The 14,497-nt window shown below is 38.5% G+C and overlaps 1 protein-coding gene across 1 annotated transcript in view; it reads right to left on the bottom strand.

The window, feature by feature from the left end:
- The window catches only part of ZNF25 (zinc finger protein 25), a 38,742-nt gene extending 24,681 nt beyond the window's left edge, over window positions 1-14,061 (bottom strand). The window contains exons 1-2 of the mRNA XM_012809415.2: window positions 13,992-14,061; window positions 8,631-8,747 (exon numbers count right to left, since the gene is read on the bottom strand). Coding sequence (XP_012664869.2) covers window positions 8,631-8,645 — 15 coding nt within the window. The 5' untranslated portion in view covers window positions 8,646-8,747; window positions 13,992-14,061. The remainder of the gene's footprint in view (window positions 1-8,630; window positions 8,748-13,991) is intronic.
- Between the last annotated feature and the right edge of the window lie 436 nt (window positions 14,062-14,497).

Genomic DNA, 14,497 nt, shown 5'->3' with positions numbered 1-14,497 from the left:
AGGCGCCGAGCCTCTCCATCATTTCTTAAAGCACTTTCTTACTTTCTGATACTGCAAAATGCTCTGGGCTTATTTTGCATTTCCCTTACCTGTGTCCTAGAATTAACCAATTCTCTCTGGAGTTCTAGTTCCTTTTGTTACTGGACAAAGAGGGTCCAGCCACCTGTCACTGTCAGCCAATATGCAGAGATGGGGATAGGGCCAACAAACTTTGTCAGAAGGCCAGCGATTCTAGAGAATAGTGAGAGTGTTCTCTTCAAGACTGTTCTGTTCTGTTCTTTCATTTCCAGAACCATAGTTTTATACATAAAAGTTCAAAGCAAAGACCACATTAACCTTTATTTTAAATAATAATCAGCATAACCCAATGATCCATTATAACATTTCCAATTCAAAAGTTAATCTCCTAAAACAATTCTCCTAAACTACTTAAGGTAGGCATCTTTAGGGCAGCAGCTAAATTTACAAATGGGAGACATGAGGCAAAGGTCATTTAGGACCTAAATCAACTAGACCAGCCATGTCATGTCAGCCCTAGCCTGACTGACTCCATCTTATTACATGTGCTCTCACTTTCACTGGAAAATGGTATTAGAAACCAAGATCTGGATGGTGGGTATGTTCATTGATACGTGGATGTTTCTTTGAAAAAGGAAAGAAACTTTTTATCTGAGAAATTGCAAGCCCCCTTTAATTATCAGGCCCAGAGAGGCAATGAAATGCAAGAGAAGTCATGTCTCACTCTTCCCCTGAGCTAAATAATTATCTCTTGAAGCCACTTGGCTATGTGGCTCTAAACTGACACCAGGTAGCCATAATATGCCATTCACTGGACATCATAAATCATACCTTATAGTTCAACAATGTATAACCAATAACTAATCAATGAGTGATTAGTTATCAGTGAGAATTCCCATCAAATAACTTTTTATTAGCCAACTCCCTGTCCTCTCTGTCTTTAAAACCCTACATATAACAAATGCTGGGGGAGTACTCCCCAAGGAAACTTGAAAGTGTTTTGGGATATACTCCTCAACCTTGGCCCAAATAAAATCACTATATTAACTTTGCCTCAGTTTCCTTCTTTACATCTACAGCTTTTAGACCTTCTCAGCAGATTTAGTAAATATGTATGTATATAGACCCATTTATTTATATGTATCCATAATTATCTATCCATATACATGTTAAGCCAATATATATAAAAATTATATATATATACACACACATATAGAGTAAAACCTCTATAAGTTGACCAGTTAAGGGACTGTAACAAGCTGGTCAACATATGGGAGGTGGTCAACATAATGAACATGGCTTACTATACCTGATACATAGATGTGGTGCATGTCTAGTCTATGAAAATCAGGTCAACTTAAGAATGTGGTTAAATTGAGAAGTGGTCAACTTTGGAGTTCTACTGTATACACACACACACACACATATACATTACTTTTCAATAAAGGCACTGGAATATATGTGAACTTATAAACAAAAAATAAACCTAATAACTTATACTTTATTAAAAAAAATCACCTCAAAATGAATCACAGGCCTAAATACAAAATACAAAACTATAAAATTTTTAGAAGACAAGAAATAATCTTTGAGACTTTTGGGTTTTTTTGTTTTTTTGTTTTTTTTGAGACACAATCTTACTACGTTACCCTTGGTAGAGTGCCATGGACTCACAGCTCACAGCAACCTCAAATTCTTGGGCTTAAGCAACTCTCTTGCCTCAGCCTCCCTTGTAGCGAGGACTACAGGTGCCCATCACAACACCCAGCTTTTTTTGGTTGTAGTTGTCATTGTTGTTTGGCAGGCCCAGGCTGGATTTGAACCCACCAGCTCCGGTGTATGTGGCTGGCACCCTAGCAGCTGTGCTACAGGCACTGTGCTGAGACCTTCGGTTGAACAAAGACTTTTTAGACATGACACAAAAAGAAACTAAAAAAGAAAATATTTGTGAAGTTTATCAAAATTTTCTCTGCATAGGATACTGTTAAGTAGGTGAAAAGAGAAGTCACAGTAGTAAGAAAATACTTGAAAGTCACAGATTTAACAACGCACTTGATAGGATAGCTTTGCTAATGAACTATTTAACAGAAAAGTATAAATCATCTAATTTGCTGTCTCATACTGATGGCTGGAACATTAACCTTAAACTTGTTGTTCTTAAGATTATTTGTCTTTTAAAATTAATTGCTTGCAGATATGTTCTTTCTACAATCTGTGGAGATATTTACACAGCATGTGAAAGGAGCTGAGCAGATAAAAGGAAAGCATCAATTCTTTTCATTTTAGGTTTCTAATCTATTTTGAGTTAATTTTTGTTTTTATTTTTGAATTTTATTTCAGATTACAGGGGTACAAATGTTTTGGTTAAATTGCTTTCATACCATTTGAGTCAAAGTTATAAGTGTGCCCATCACCCAGATAGAGTGCATTGTACCCATGAGATGTGAATTTACCCATCTCCTTCTTCCCCCTCTCACCTACTTGATTTTTGATGAGTGTTATTTCCATATGTGCACGTGTTGATTGATTGGTTCCAATTTAATAGTGCGTGCATGTGGTGTTTGTTTTTCCATTCCTATGATACTTTACTTACAAGAATGGTCTCTAATTCCATCCAAGTTAATACAAGAGGTATTATTTCACCATTTTTTTTTTTTTTGTGGATAAGTAGTATTTCATGGTATACATACACCGCATTTTATTAACCCATTCATGTATTGATGGGCACTTGGGTTATTTCCGCATCTTTCCAATTCTGAATTGTGCTGCTATAAACATTTGGGTATAGGTGTAGTTTTTATAAAATGTCTTTTTTCTTCTTTGGTGGTATTGCTAAATTGAATGGTAGATCTACTTTTAGTTCTTTGAGATACATGGATCAGTATGAATGTTTTAAGATACATAAAAAATCAAGGAACATAAAATCTGCATGGACAGAAACTAATGAAACCAGCAACACCAATAAGCTGAGCAAGTTAAAACTTGCACAGGTGAATCAAAAGGACACTGTCAACTGTGTTTTGTTTTGTTTTGTTTTTGAGACAGTCTTAAGCTATCACCCTGGGTAGAGTGCTATGGCATCATAGCTCACAGCAACCTCCAACTTGGGCTCAAATGATCCACTTGCCTCAGTTTCTCTATTTTTAGTAGAGACGGGGTCTCACTCTTGCTCAGGCTGGTCTTAAACTCATAAGCTCAAGCAATCCACCTGTCTTGGCCTCCCAGACTGCTAGGATTACAGCCACCACACCCAGCCTCAACTATATTTCTTAGAAGTGAAATGATGGAAAGCTTCTACATAGCCAAGAAAACAATCATTAGAGCAAATAGACAATCTACAGAATGGGAAAAAATATTTGCATGCTGTATATCTAATAAAGGCCTGATAACCAGAAACTACAAAGAATTCAAGCAATTCAGCAAGAAAGGAACAAAAATGCTGGGTGAGGTAATTCATGCCTACAATCATAGCACTCTGGGAGGCCAAGGGATTGCCTGAACTCAGGCATTTGAGGCCAGCTTGAGCAAGAGTGAGATCCAGTCTCTAAAAATAGCTGGGTGTTGTGGCAGGTGCCTATAGTCCCAGCTACTCAAGAGGCTAAGGCAAGAGGATTACTTAGTAACTTTGAAGTTACTGTGAGCTATGACACTACAGTACTCTATCCAGGGTAACAGAGTCAGACTGTCTCAAAAAACAACAACAACAACTCCATTAAAAAGTGGGCAAAAGACATGAACAGAAACTTTTCAAAGGAAGACAGACTAATGGCCAAAATTTAAGAAAAAATTCTCAACATCTCTAATTATCAGAGAATTACAAATCAAAACCACAATGAGATATCACTCAACTCTAGTGAGAATGACTTTTTTTTTTACCTTTTTAAAAATTATTATTGTTGGGGATTCATTGAGGATACACAAAGCCAGGTTACATTGATTGTTTTTGTTAGATAAGGGCCCTCTTATATTTGTGTACCACCCCCAAAAGGTGAGAATGACTTTTATTAAAAAGTCCCAAAACAACAAATACTGGAGTGGATGCAAAAAGGGAAAGTGCCAGACCAGTCCAACAAGACTACAATCCAGAGATGTTGATAAGAAATTCTCTAAGAGAAGAAGAAAAAAATGAGAAGCAGTTACCAGCCACCTCCTATTATCATTCTGTAGCCAAGAAGAAAAAAAGAAAAAGCAAACACAGCAGTTTCACGCTGTCTTCTACTAATCATCCTATAGCAATAAATTTTTCTTTACCTCTTTACAACTCTCCACAAAAGGCCTGAAGTTGGCTTGGCTTCAGGGAGAGTCTTTTTTCTTGTGCTATGTCCTTTTTCCCTTCTCTGGGAAAAAGTAAAATAAACTTTTTGTTTCTTTCTATGCTAATCTTTGTATGCAAATTCTTTCTCCACCTACAACATGTGATCTTAGTGAATTCTCAATCTAATAGCACTTGTATCCAGAACATGGAAAGAACTCTCAAAATTCAACAATAAGTAAACAACCCAATTTGTTGTTTAAAAATGGACAAAAGATATGAATAGATACTTCACAAATGAGAGATGGACAGCAAATAAGCACACCTAAAGATGTTTGATATCAGTAGTTATTATGGAAACGCAAATTAAAACCATGAGATATTACTACATATCTATCAGCATGACTTTTTTTTTTTGAGACAAAGTCTCACTATGTCACCCTTGGTAGAATGCCATGCTGTCATAGCTCACAGCAACCTCAAACTCTTGGGCTTATTTTCTTGCCTCAGCCTCCCAAGTAGCTGGGACTACAGGCAACCGCCACAACGCCCAGCTATTTTCTGGTTGAAGTTGTCATTGTTGTTTGGCAGGCCTGGGCTGGGCTCAAACCCTCCAGCCTCAGTGCATGTGGCTGGTGCCATAACCACTGTGCTACAGGCGCCAAGCCTATCAGCATACCTTAAAAAAAAAACCTTGAGAATATTTAGTGCTGACAAGTAACATGAAGCAAATGGCATTCTAATACACTGTAGTAGGAATGTGAAATAGTGTACCTGTTCTAGAAAACAGTTTGGCAGTTTCTTATAAAGTTAAACATAATACTTACCATATTACATATAACTCAACAACTATATTGCTAGAAATGAAACCTATGTTCACATAAAAATCAGTATACAAATATTTGTAACAGTTCTACTCATCATTGCCAAAAAACTGGAAAGCAACTAGTTTTCAATGTTTTTTCAACCAGTGAGTGATTTATTTATCCAATTTATTATTTATTTCATACAAGCAAACACTATTTAGCAATAAAAAAATAATATACTGATAATGCAACAACATAATCAAATCTCAAATGCATTATGCTAAATGAAGAAAAGGCAGTCTCAAAATTACATACTATATAATTCAATTTATATACTATTCAGGAAAAGGCAAAATTATATGGATGAAGAATAGATTGATTGCCAGGAATTAGTGGTGGGAAGACTACAAAGAGGGAAGTATTGGAACTGTTTTGTAGCTTGACTATGGTGGTGATAACATGCTTTTAGGCATGTGCCAAAACTCAATGAAATATACACCCTAAAAGAATAATTAAAAATAAAAACACAACATGAAACAAAATCATTTTACATTCATTAGGATGGCTATCATCCAAAAAAAACCCCCAGAAATTAACAAGTGTTGGCTCGGCACCTGTGGCTCAAGCAGCTAAGGCACCAGCCACATACACCTAAGGTGGCGGGTTCGAATCCCCAGCCCGGGCCCACCAAACAACAATGATGGCTGCAACCAAAAAAATGGCCAGGCATTGTGGTGGGCGCCTGTAGTCTCAGCTACTTGGGAGGCTGAGGCAGGAGACTCGCTTGAGCCCAGGAGTTGGAGGTTGCTGTGCACTGTGATGCCATGGCACTCTACCCAGGGGGATAGCTTAAGGCTCCGTCTCAAAAAAAAAAAAAAAGAAATTAACAAGTATTGGTGAGGAGGTAGAAAAACTGAAACCCTTGTGTATTATTTTTTTTCCTTGTGTATTATTTATGGAATGTACAATGGTACAGCCACTAAAAAGAACAGTATGGCAGTTCTTAAAAAAAAAAATCATAAAATTACCATATTATCCAGTATTACACTTCTGGGTATATACTCAAAAGAACTGAAAGCAAGGACTTGAACAGATATTTGTACCCATGTTTCATAGCAGCATTATTCACAATGGAAAAACAGTACAAAGTAACCCGTGTCCATAAAAGAAGAACAGATAAACATGTGTGGTATATACAAACAAGGTAATACGGTGTGTCCATAAAGTTTATGTGCAATTGCAAAACCTGTATTATTCGGCCTTAAAGACAAAGGAAATTTGACACCTGCTATATGACATGGATGAACCTTGAAGTCATTATGCTAAGTGAAATAAGTTAATCACAGAAGGACAAATACTGTATATTCCACTTACACAAGGTACCCAGAATAATCAAATTCATAGAGACAAAAAGAAATAGTGTGGTGGTTGCCAGGGGCTAGTGGAAGAGAGTATAGGGAGTTGTTTAATGGGTAGTGTCAGTTTTGCAAAATGAAAAAAGCACTAGAGATGGATGGTGATGACAGCTGTATAATAATGTGAATGTACTTAATGCCACTGAACTGAAAACTTTGAAAATTGTTAAAATGGGGTATGTGTATAGTGGCTCACACCTATAATTCTAGCACTCTGGGAGGTTGAGGTGAGGAGATGACTTGAAGCAAGGAGTTAGAGACCAGCCTGGACAATATAGCAAGACTCTGTCTCTACAAAAAATTTAGCCAGGCATCATGGCCGTAGTCTAGTCCCAGCTACCTGGGAGACTGAGGCAGGAGGAGGACTACTTGAGCCTAGGAGTTGGAGGTTGCAGTGAACTATAATGGCAAAAATGGTGCCACTCCACTTGTGCTCTGGCAACAGAACAAGACCCTATCTCAAATTAAAAAAAAAAAAAATCAAGGTGAAATAAAGACATTTTCAGAAATTATAACCAAGTGAATTTGTCATTAGTACTGAATACATGAAATGATAAAAATAACTTGTTTAGGCTAAACGGAAAAAATATGCAAGAAAATCCCCGGCTTGTAGGAAGGAATAAAGAACATTCAAAGGACTCATATGTGTACACATTTTATTTACATACACATATAATTTTTAAAAAATATTAGTAACTATTTAAAGCAAAATTAACAAGTATTTGGGGTTAAAATATATGAGAAATGAGATTTAAGACAAAGACTCTGAAATGTAAGAAGGCTGTAAATAGGATACTACTACTGAAAGTTTATTACATTGTTTGTGAATAAGTTTATATTTGTTTCTTTTTTCTCTGCTTTCTATTTTTCTTTAATTTCAGATTAAATGATTAGGTTACAATGTTTGCATTTGTTAAGGTAAGGTCCCTATTGTAGTTGTGCCCCTCACCTGTGAGGTGTGCCATATAACCTTATATTGTGCCTATTATGTGAGAGCACACCTCCCTCCTCCTTTTTCTCTTCCTCCCCCCAACTTGAATTGAGTTTTTCTCTTGTTTAGTTCAATTACTGGCTTCATATTAGTATTGAATACATTGGATACTTGCTTTTCCATTCTTGTGATACTTTACTGAAGAGAATGTTCTCCACTCTATCCAGGTTAATATAAAAGGCTCATGACTGTAATCCTAGCACTCTGGGAGGCTGAGGCAGGTGGACTGTTTGCTCTCACAGGTTTGAGACCAGCCTAACAAAGAGCAAGACCCCACCTCTAAAAATAGCCAGTTGTTGTGGCAGGTGCCTATAATCCCAGCTACTCAGGAGACTAAGTCAAGAGAATCTCTTGAGCCCAAGAGTCTGAGGTTGCTGTAAGCTATGACAGCATAGTACTCTACCCAGAGCAACAGAGTGATGAGACTCTGTCTCAAAAAAAAAAAAATTAATTGATCAATCAATTAATTAAATTACAGTTTTCTACAGTCTACAAGGCTCTACATGTTCTAGCCTCTTCTACCTCTTTCAACTTCTTACCATTTTTTCCGTACATCACTTCTTCCTAGCTTCAATGTTCTCAATACTGTTCCTAGAATATGCCTCAGAGTGTTTGTATTTGCTGTTCCTTCTACCTAGAATGTTCTTCCCTTAGATTTCTATTGGGCTCCCTCTTTAATCCAGGACTTTCCTCAAGTATTATTTCCTAATTAACCTATAACCTGTTTCTCTCTTATCTATATCACTCTGTCCTCAAAAATTGCCTGAGTTTGTCTCTGGGCACATACATCAGACTATTACTCAAATGTTGACACATTTTATTGTGAAATATACTTTAAAAATCAAATTTGTTAATATTGGTGTGATTGTCTTAATTCATGCTAAACAGGCAGCAATCTATTTATCATTGGTTTCATACCATCAACTCTGCTAGTACTATGATTTTGGACAACATAGACTCCTTGAGAGGGTCTTGGGGCTCCCAGGGATCTGGTGACCACACTAAGAGAACTGCTGTTTTATTCAAACAACATTGTCCCTGAAGGTGATTTTTAACCATTTCCACTTTTCTAGTTCTGTGGACTTTCTTTCATAAAATTCATTAAACACACACACATAGCAAAACAAAGAGCTAAATAAATAACCCACCTTGAACTTGTTCATTTTCTGTTGTTCTTGGCAAAGGGCAGAAACTATGAAGCCAGAGCAGAGAAAGTTGGAAGACAAAAGTTGTAAGAGACCTTATCTTGAAGCTCCAGGAATCACCTATGAGAAATTTCCACATAACATTTTAGTAAGATATATAACTCTGGGAAAATGTCCCCACGACCCATCACAAGGATTAGGAAGGAACACGATAAAGTAGTGCCCTCCTGTCCATTGGTGACTCTGATATAAATTGTGACTAACCTGGGACATTTCTGAGGAAATCTGAAAATGTATTTTCTATTGACTGTTTTGAAAATTATGTGTCTGTTTACTGAATAACACAAAAGAAATGAAAACAAACTCCAATAATAGCAGATAATTAAGAAGCAGGTGTTAACATATCCAAAGTATGAAACCTTAGGCTGACATCAGAAATTATGTTGAAAATACATATTCATTGAATACATAAAAGGTGCTTAAGTGATGTCATAACAATTTTCCTATGATTATAAATCCCACATAGTTTTAAAGTCTTTTCAAAGTTCTCAAAAATAAGATGTTTCTGGCTCAGCGCATATGGCTCAAGCGGCTAAGGTGCCAGCCACATACACCTGAGCTAGCAGTTCAAATCCAGCCCAGGGCCCACCAAACAACGACAGCCGCAACCAAAAAATAGCTGGGCATTGTGGGGGGCGCCTATAGTCCCAGCTACTTGGGACTAGGAGGCAGGAGAATCAATTGAGCCTAGGAGTTGGAGGTTGCTGTGAGCTGTGATGTCACAGCACTCTACCCAGGGCAACAGCTTGAGGCTCTGTCTCAAGGAAAAAAAAAAAAAAAAGATGTTTCTTCTCCCTAAATTGCATTTACTCAAAAACCACTTCTCTAAGAACAGTGCTCTGACTCAAATGTGATATAGTGAACCTGGAGACTTCTGTTCTACCCTAGGCTCTGCTATTAACAAACCTAGTGAGTGTCTTAGTTTCAATTATTTATTTTTAAAATAAGGAGGAACTAGGTTAGATAATCTTGAATAACTCTTCATGTACCATTATGATTCTAGAAGTCTTCACATAGAACACAAATCCAAATGGGGACCTAGAATTCACTGTACCCTCAAAACTTGGGCAGAACCTAGGGTAAAATTAGTTGTATCTTGATGAACTCTGACAGGGCCATCTAATCTTCTGACATGACACAAATATAGCTTCTAAAATAATGGTTTGGCACCATAATTCACAAACAGGCACTTTATGTATGTACACACAGTAAAAGACAACTAGGTACCATAATCCTGAGGTCCTTTTCATAAGCAAATGAAAGTACAGAGAGCATCCAAATTACAATGGAAGAAGTCAAATTATACTTGTTCACAGACAACATAATCCTATATTTAGAAAAACCTGTAGACTCTGCCAAAACATTGCTAGATTGATAATTCAGTAAAGTTTCAGGATACAAAATCAACATAAAAAAATCAGTAGCATTTCTACACAACAGTAAACAATCTGAAAAAGAAATAAACACAGTGATCATATTTATAATAGTTACAAAAGATAATACCTAGGAATAAATTTAAATTTTAAATAAATGAAAGATCTCTGCAATGAAAACAATAGAACACTGATGAAAGAAGTTGAAGATAGCCTATGCTCATGGATTAGAAGAATTAATATTAAAATGCCCCTACTACCTAAAACAATCATCAATGCAATTATCATCGGAATACCCATTATTCTGATATAATTCTATATCATCAGAATACCAATTTTCTTCACAAAAATAGAAAAAAAAAATCCTAAAATTCATATGGAACCAGAAAGGACCCTAAATAGCAAAACTAATCTTTTTTTTTTCTTTTTTTTTTTGGCTGAGGCTGGGTTTGAACATGCCTCCTCCAGCATACGGGGCTGGTGCCCTACCCTTTTGAGCCACAGGTGCCAACCAGCAAAACTAATCTTGAGCAAAAAGAACAAAGCTGGAGGCATCACATTCCTAGACTTCAAAATAGAACATAAAGCCATAGTCAAGACAGCATGGTACTAGTACAAAAACAGACACACAGACCAATAGAACAGAATTGAGAACCCAGAAGTAAATCAATGCATTTACAACCCACTCATTTTCTTTTTTTTTTTTTTTGAGACAGAGCCTCAAGCTGTCCCCCTGGGTAGAGTACCGTAGCATCACACTTACAGCTACCTCCAACTCCTGGGCTCAAGCGAGTCTCCTGCCTCCGCCTCCCAAGTAGCTGGGACCACAGGCGCCCGCCACAACGCCCGGCTATTTTTTGGTTGCAGCCGTCATTGTTGTTTGGCGGGTCCGGGCTGGGGATTCGAACCCGCCACCTTAGGTGTATGTGGCTGGCGCCTTAGCCGGTTGAGCTATAGGCGCCGAGCCAACCCACTCATTTTCAACAAAGGTATTAAGAACATGCATTGGGGGAAAAAACAGTCTTTTCAATAAATGGTGCTGGGAAAACTGGATATCCATATGCAGGAGAATGAAATTAGACTCTACTTCTTACCATATGCAAAAATTACTTTGAAATGGATTAGGAACTTAAATTGAAGGCCTGAAACTATGAAACTACTAAAAGAAAAGATTGGAGAAATTCTTCAAGACATTGGGCAAAAATTTTTTGGGTAAGAGCTCAAAAGCACAGGCAACAAAAGCAAACATAGACAAATGGGATTACACCAAGTTTAAAAAGCTTCTGCGTAGCAAAAAAAAAAAAAGAAAATCAAGAAACATACAAGAAACTCAGACAACTCAATAGCAAAAAAAAAAAAAAAAAAAGAAGCCAAATAATACAAAAGACATACAAATGACCAACAAGTATATAAAAGAAAATGCTCAAAATCACGCATCATCAGGGAAATGCAAATCAAATCCACAATGAGGTATTATCTCACCCCAGTTAAAATGGCTACTATCAAAAAAACAAAAAGTAACAAAATTGGAGAAAATGCTCAGACAGAGGAACACTCAAATACTGTTGAGTGTTGAATGTAAATTAGTATAGCCACTATGGAAAATAGTACGGAGCTTTCTCAAAAAATGAAATATAGATCTACCACATGACCTCGCTGTAGTAAAGGGATCCTCACACCTTAGATACCTCCTTAGCATAAGCATGGCCATTTTAGTGAGGTTGCCATTTAGAGACACTGGGCCAAGAAGTCAAATGAATTGAACCAAAGATCCAGCTACAGAACAATGGGTAAAGCTCCACATCTCTGGAATATTGCAGGGCAGTTACTCCTGGAATGTTGCAGAGTGTGGACTTTCCACCCTGGCTAAACTGCCCCTCTGCAGGAGTTAGTCCCTCCCATAGCTACCCTTCTCCCAAATTCTTTCTATACTGATAAGCTTGATAAAGATGCCTGAAACCAGGAGGAGGCTGGGCTGACTCTGGTTCAGATCCCACTTCTGTTCTCTCCCTTAATAAACTCTCTTTTGTCTCTGGGCTGGACTCCTCTCCTTTCTGCCAACTACCACCCCATTTCTATCCCAGACCCAACACCAGCAATCCTATTGCTGGGTATATATTCAAAAGAAAGGAAATTAGTACACTCAAGAAATAACTGCATGCCCATATTTATTGCAACACTATTCACAATAGCGAGAAATGGAAGCAACTTAAGTGTCTATCAACAGATCAGTGAATAAAAAAATGTAGTATATAAATTTATATATACACTCACACTAGAATATTATTGTTAGAAAAAGAAAGAAGTCTTGTCATTTATAGCAACATGAAAGGAATTGGAGGGCATTAAGTTAAGTGAAATTAAGCCAGGCACAGAAAGACAAATTTCACATGTTCACACTCATGTGTGGAAACTAAAAAAAAGGTTGATCTCATGAATATAAAGAGTAGAATGATGTTTACCAGAGACTGGGAAGGGTAGGGAGGTGAGGGGCAATTAGGAGAGGTTGGTCACTAGTTACAAAAACAGGGTTAGCTAAGAAGGAATAAGTTCTAGTGTTCTATAGCACAATACTGAGACAAGAGTTAACAATAATTTATTGTGTATTTCAAAATAGCTAGAAGAGTGGGGATGTTTCTAACATGAAGCAATGATGAAAGTTTAAGGTGATGAATATGTTAATTACCTTGATTTGATCACTACATATTATATGCATGTATCAAAATATCACGTGTACCCCATAAATATGCACAATTATGATGTATCAATAAAGATTAGGAAAAAAACTAAAAAACAAAACAACAACAACAAAGAAAAAACAGCAGTAAGCACTTACAGCCAGCTTGGAGTTTACAAAATGCCTAATTAATAAATTCAGATATCACCAGCCAGTTTGAGACAGTATATCACCAACATAACATGGAGCATGGACGACTTGCAGTTTGCATCTTTAAAAAAGAAAAATCTGTCCCATTACACTCTCTAGCAAATTAGCCTCCTGCCTAGATAGGATTCTAGGCTTCTCCGGTAAAATTTATAATGAAAGGCTCAAATTTACATATTTAACAGTCCTCTGAGAAGATAGCCCTGAACGCAGGAAGGGGCTTAAACAACATTTTGGCTCAAGAGTGCTGAGGACTCCCTAAGCACTTTCAGAAATAGAACGCTACATGGAAAGATTAGGTTCAGTACACTCCACAACTATGTTGTGGTGATGCTCAGGAACAACTGACATTCCAAATATAAACCCAAATTGTGGGTTTTAGTGTAGGAAAGAGTATAAACGAATCCTAGATTGGGATAGAGCAAAACACGTGAGAATTTAAGTCTCATTTGCTAATACTGGGTAAACCAGTCTCTCTGAAGCTTCAGTATTCTTATTTATTAAAATGGAGGTGGTTAAAAGGATGGTTATGATGATTCAATGAGCCAATAATGAACACAGCATGCCTTGTGATAACAAAAGATGCTCACCTTTATCGAGTCTTTTACCATACTTTACATCTACTAACCTATTCAATTCGGCAAACGACCCTAAAGGTTACTGCCCCTGCCCTCTGACAGACGAGCATCTGAGATGCACTGGGATGTCTGTAGACTCTGGGCCCAAGCCCAGGCCCTGCAGCTCTACAGTCCACGTCACCAGCGGCCGGAGCCGCAAAGGGCGCCTTACGCGGCAGGCCGGGCTCACGTCACCGGGACCGCTCCCTCCCGGAGCTCCGCTTTCCCTGTCGCCTCGGCATCCTAGAGCTGCCCCCCAACTGAGTCATGGAAATACAGTTATGAAGAGGAACGCCAGTGCACACGGCCGGCTTCCCCGACAGGGCCACCACCACCACCCCCTCCCCGGGTCACCCCTGTCTTCCACTCGGCGCCAAGCCGAGACCCTCTTCCCCGCCACCCGCCGGGCCGCAAACACCTTCAAACACACCTGACCCGCTCAGCCTCTGCTCCTAGCCTGCCAGGAGTCCAGGCCCCGCCTTCTGCCAGACTGCTGAGACCTGAAAGCTCAGAAGTCCTTTGCCCCCTGGGGTGTGAGACAAAACGGCTACGCCTGAAAGGAGCCGGCACTGCCCATGCGCATAGAGCACCTCGGCCCTACTACCGAACTACGCTTCCCAGAAGCCTGGGCGCCAACAGGGCCTCTGATGACACCTGAGGTTGGGCTCCCCCTGGCGGCATGCGGGGCTGTAGTAGAACCCGCAACCACAGCCTGGTCTTGATCCAAAGCTGTTGTGAGTGGCGCGAGGAATATCGATGGGTAACTGAAGTGCTTGGAACTAAGTAGGTACGGTACTGTAGTTCATTCAAAGAACAATACCCCGTAAGAGCTGACTTAGGACTGCTAGCTTTCAAGATTGCGCAACTGGTACACGAAACATGCAGTAAACTAGAAAACTTGTGTAAGCTAAAACAGAAGACGAGGGCCACACATGC

The sequence above is a fragment of the Otolemur garnettii genome, unplaced genomic scaffold (assembly GCF_000181295.1).
Source record: "Otolemur garnettii isolate 467f Iridium unplaced genomic scaffold, OtoGar3 scaffold00105, whole genome shotgun sequence".
Taxonomy (NCBI): Eukaryota; Metazoa; Chordata; class Mammalia; order Primates; family Galagidae; genus Otolemur; species Otolemur garnettii.
The sequence above is the reverse complement of the archived record's forward strand: the minus strand, read 5'-3'. Positions and strand labels throughout refer to the sequence as shown.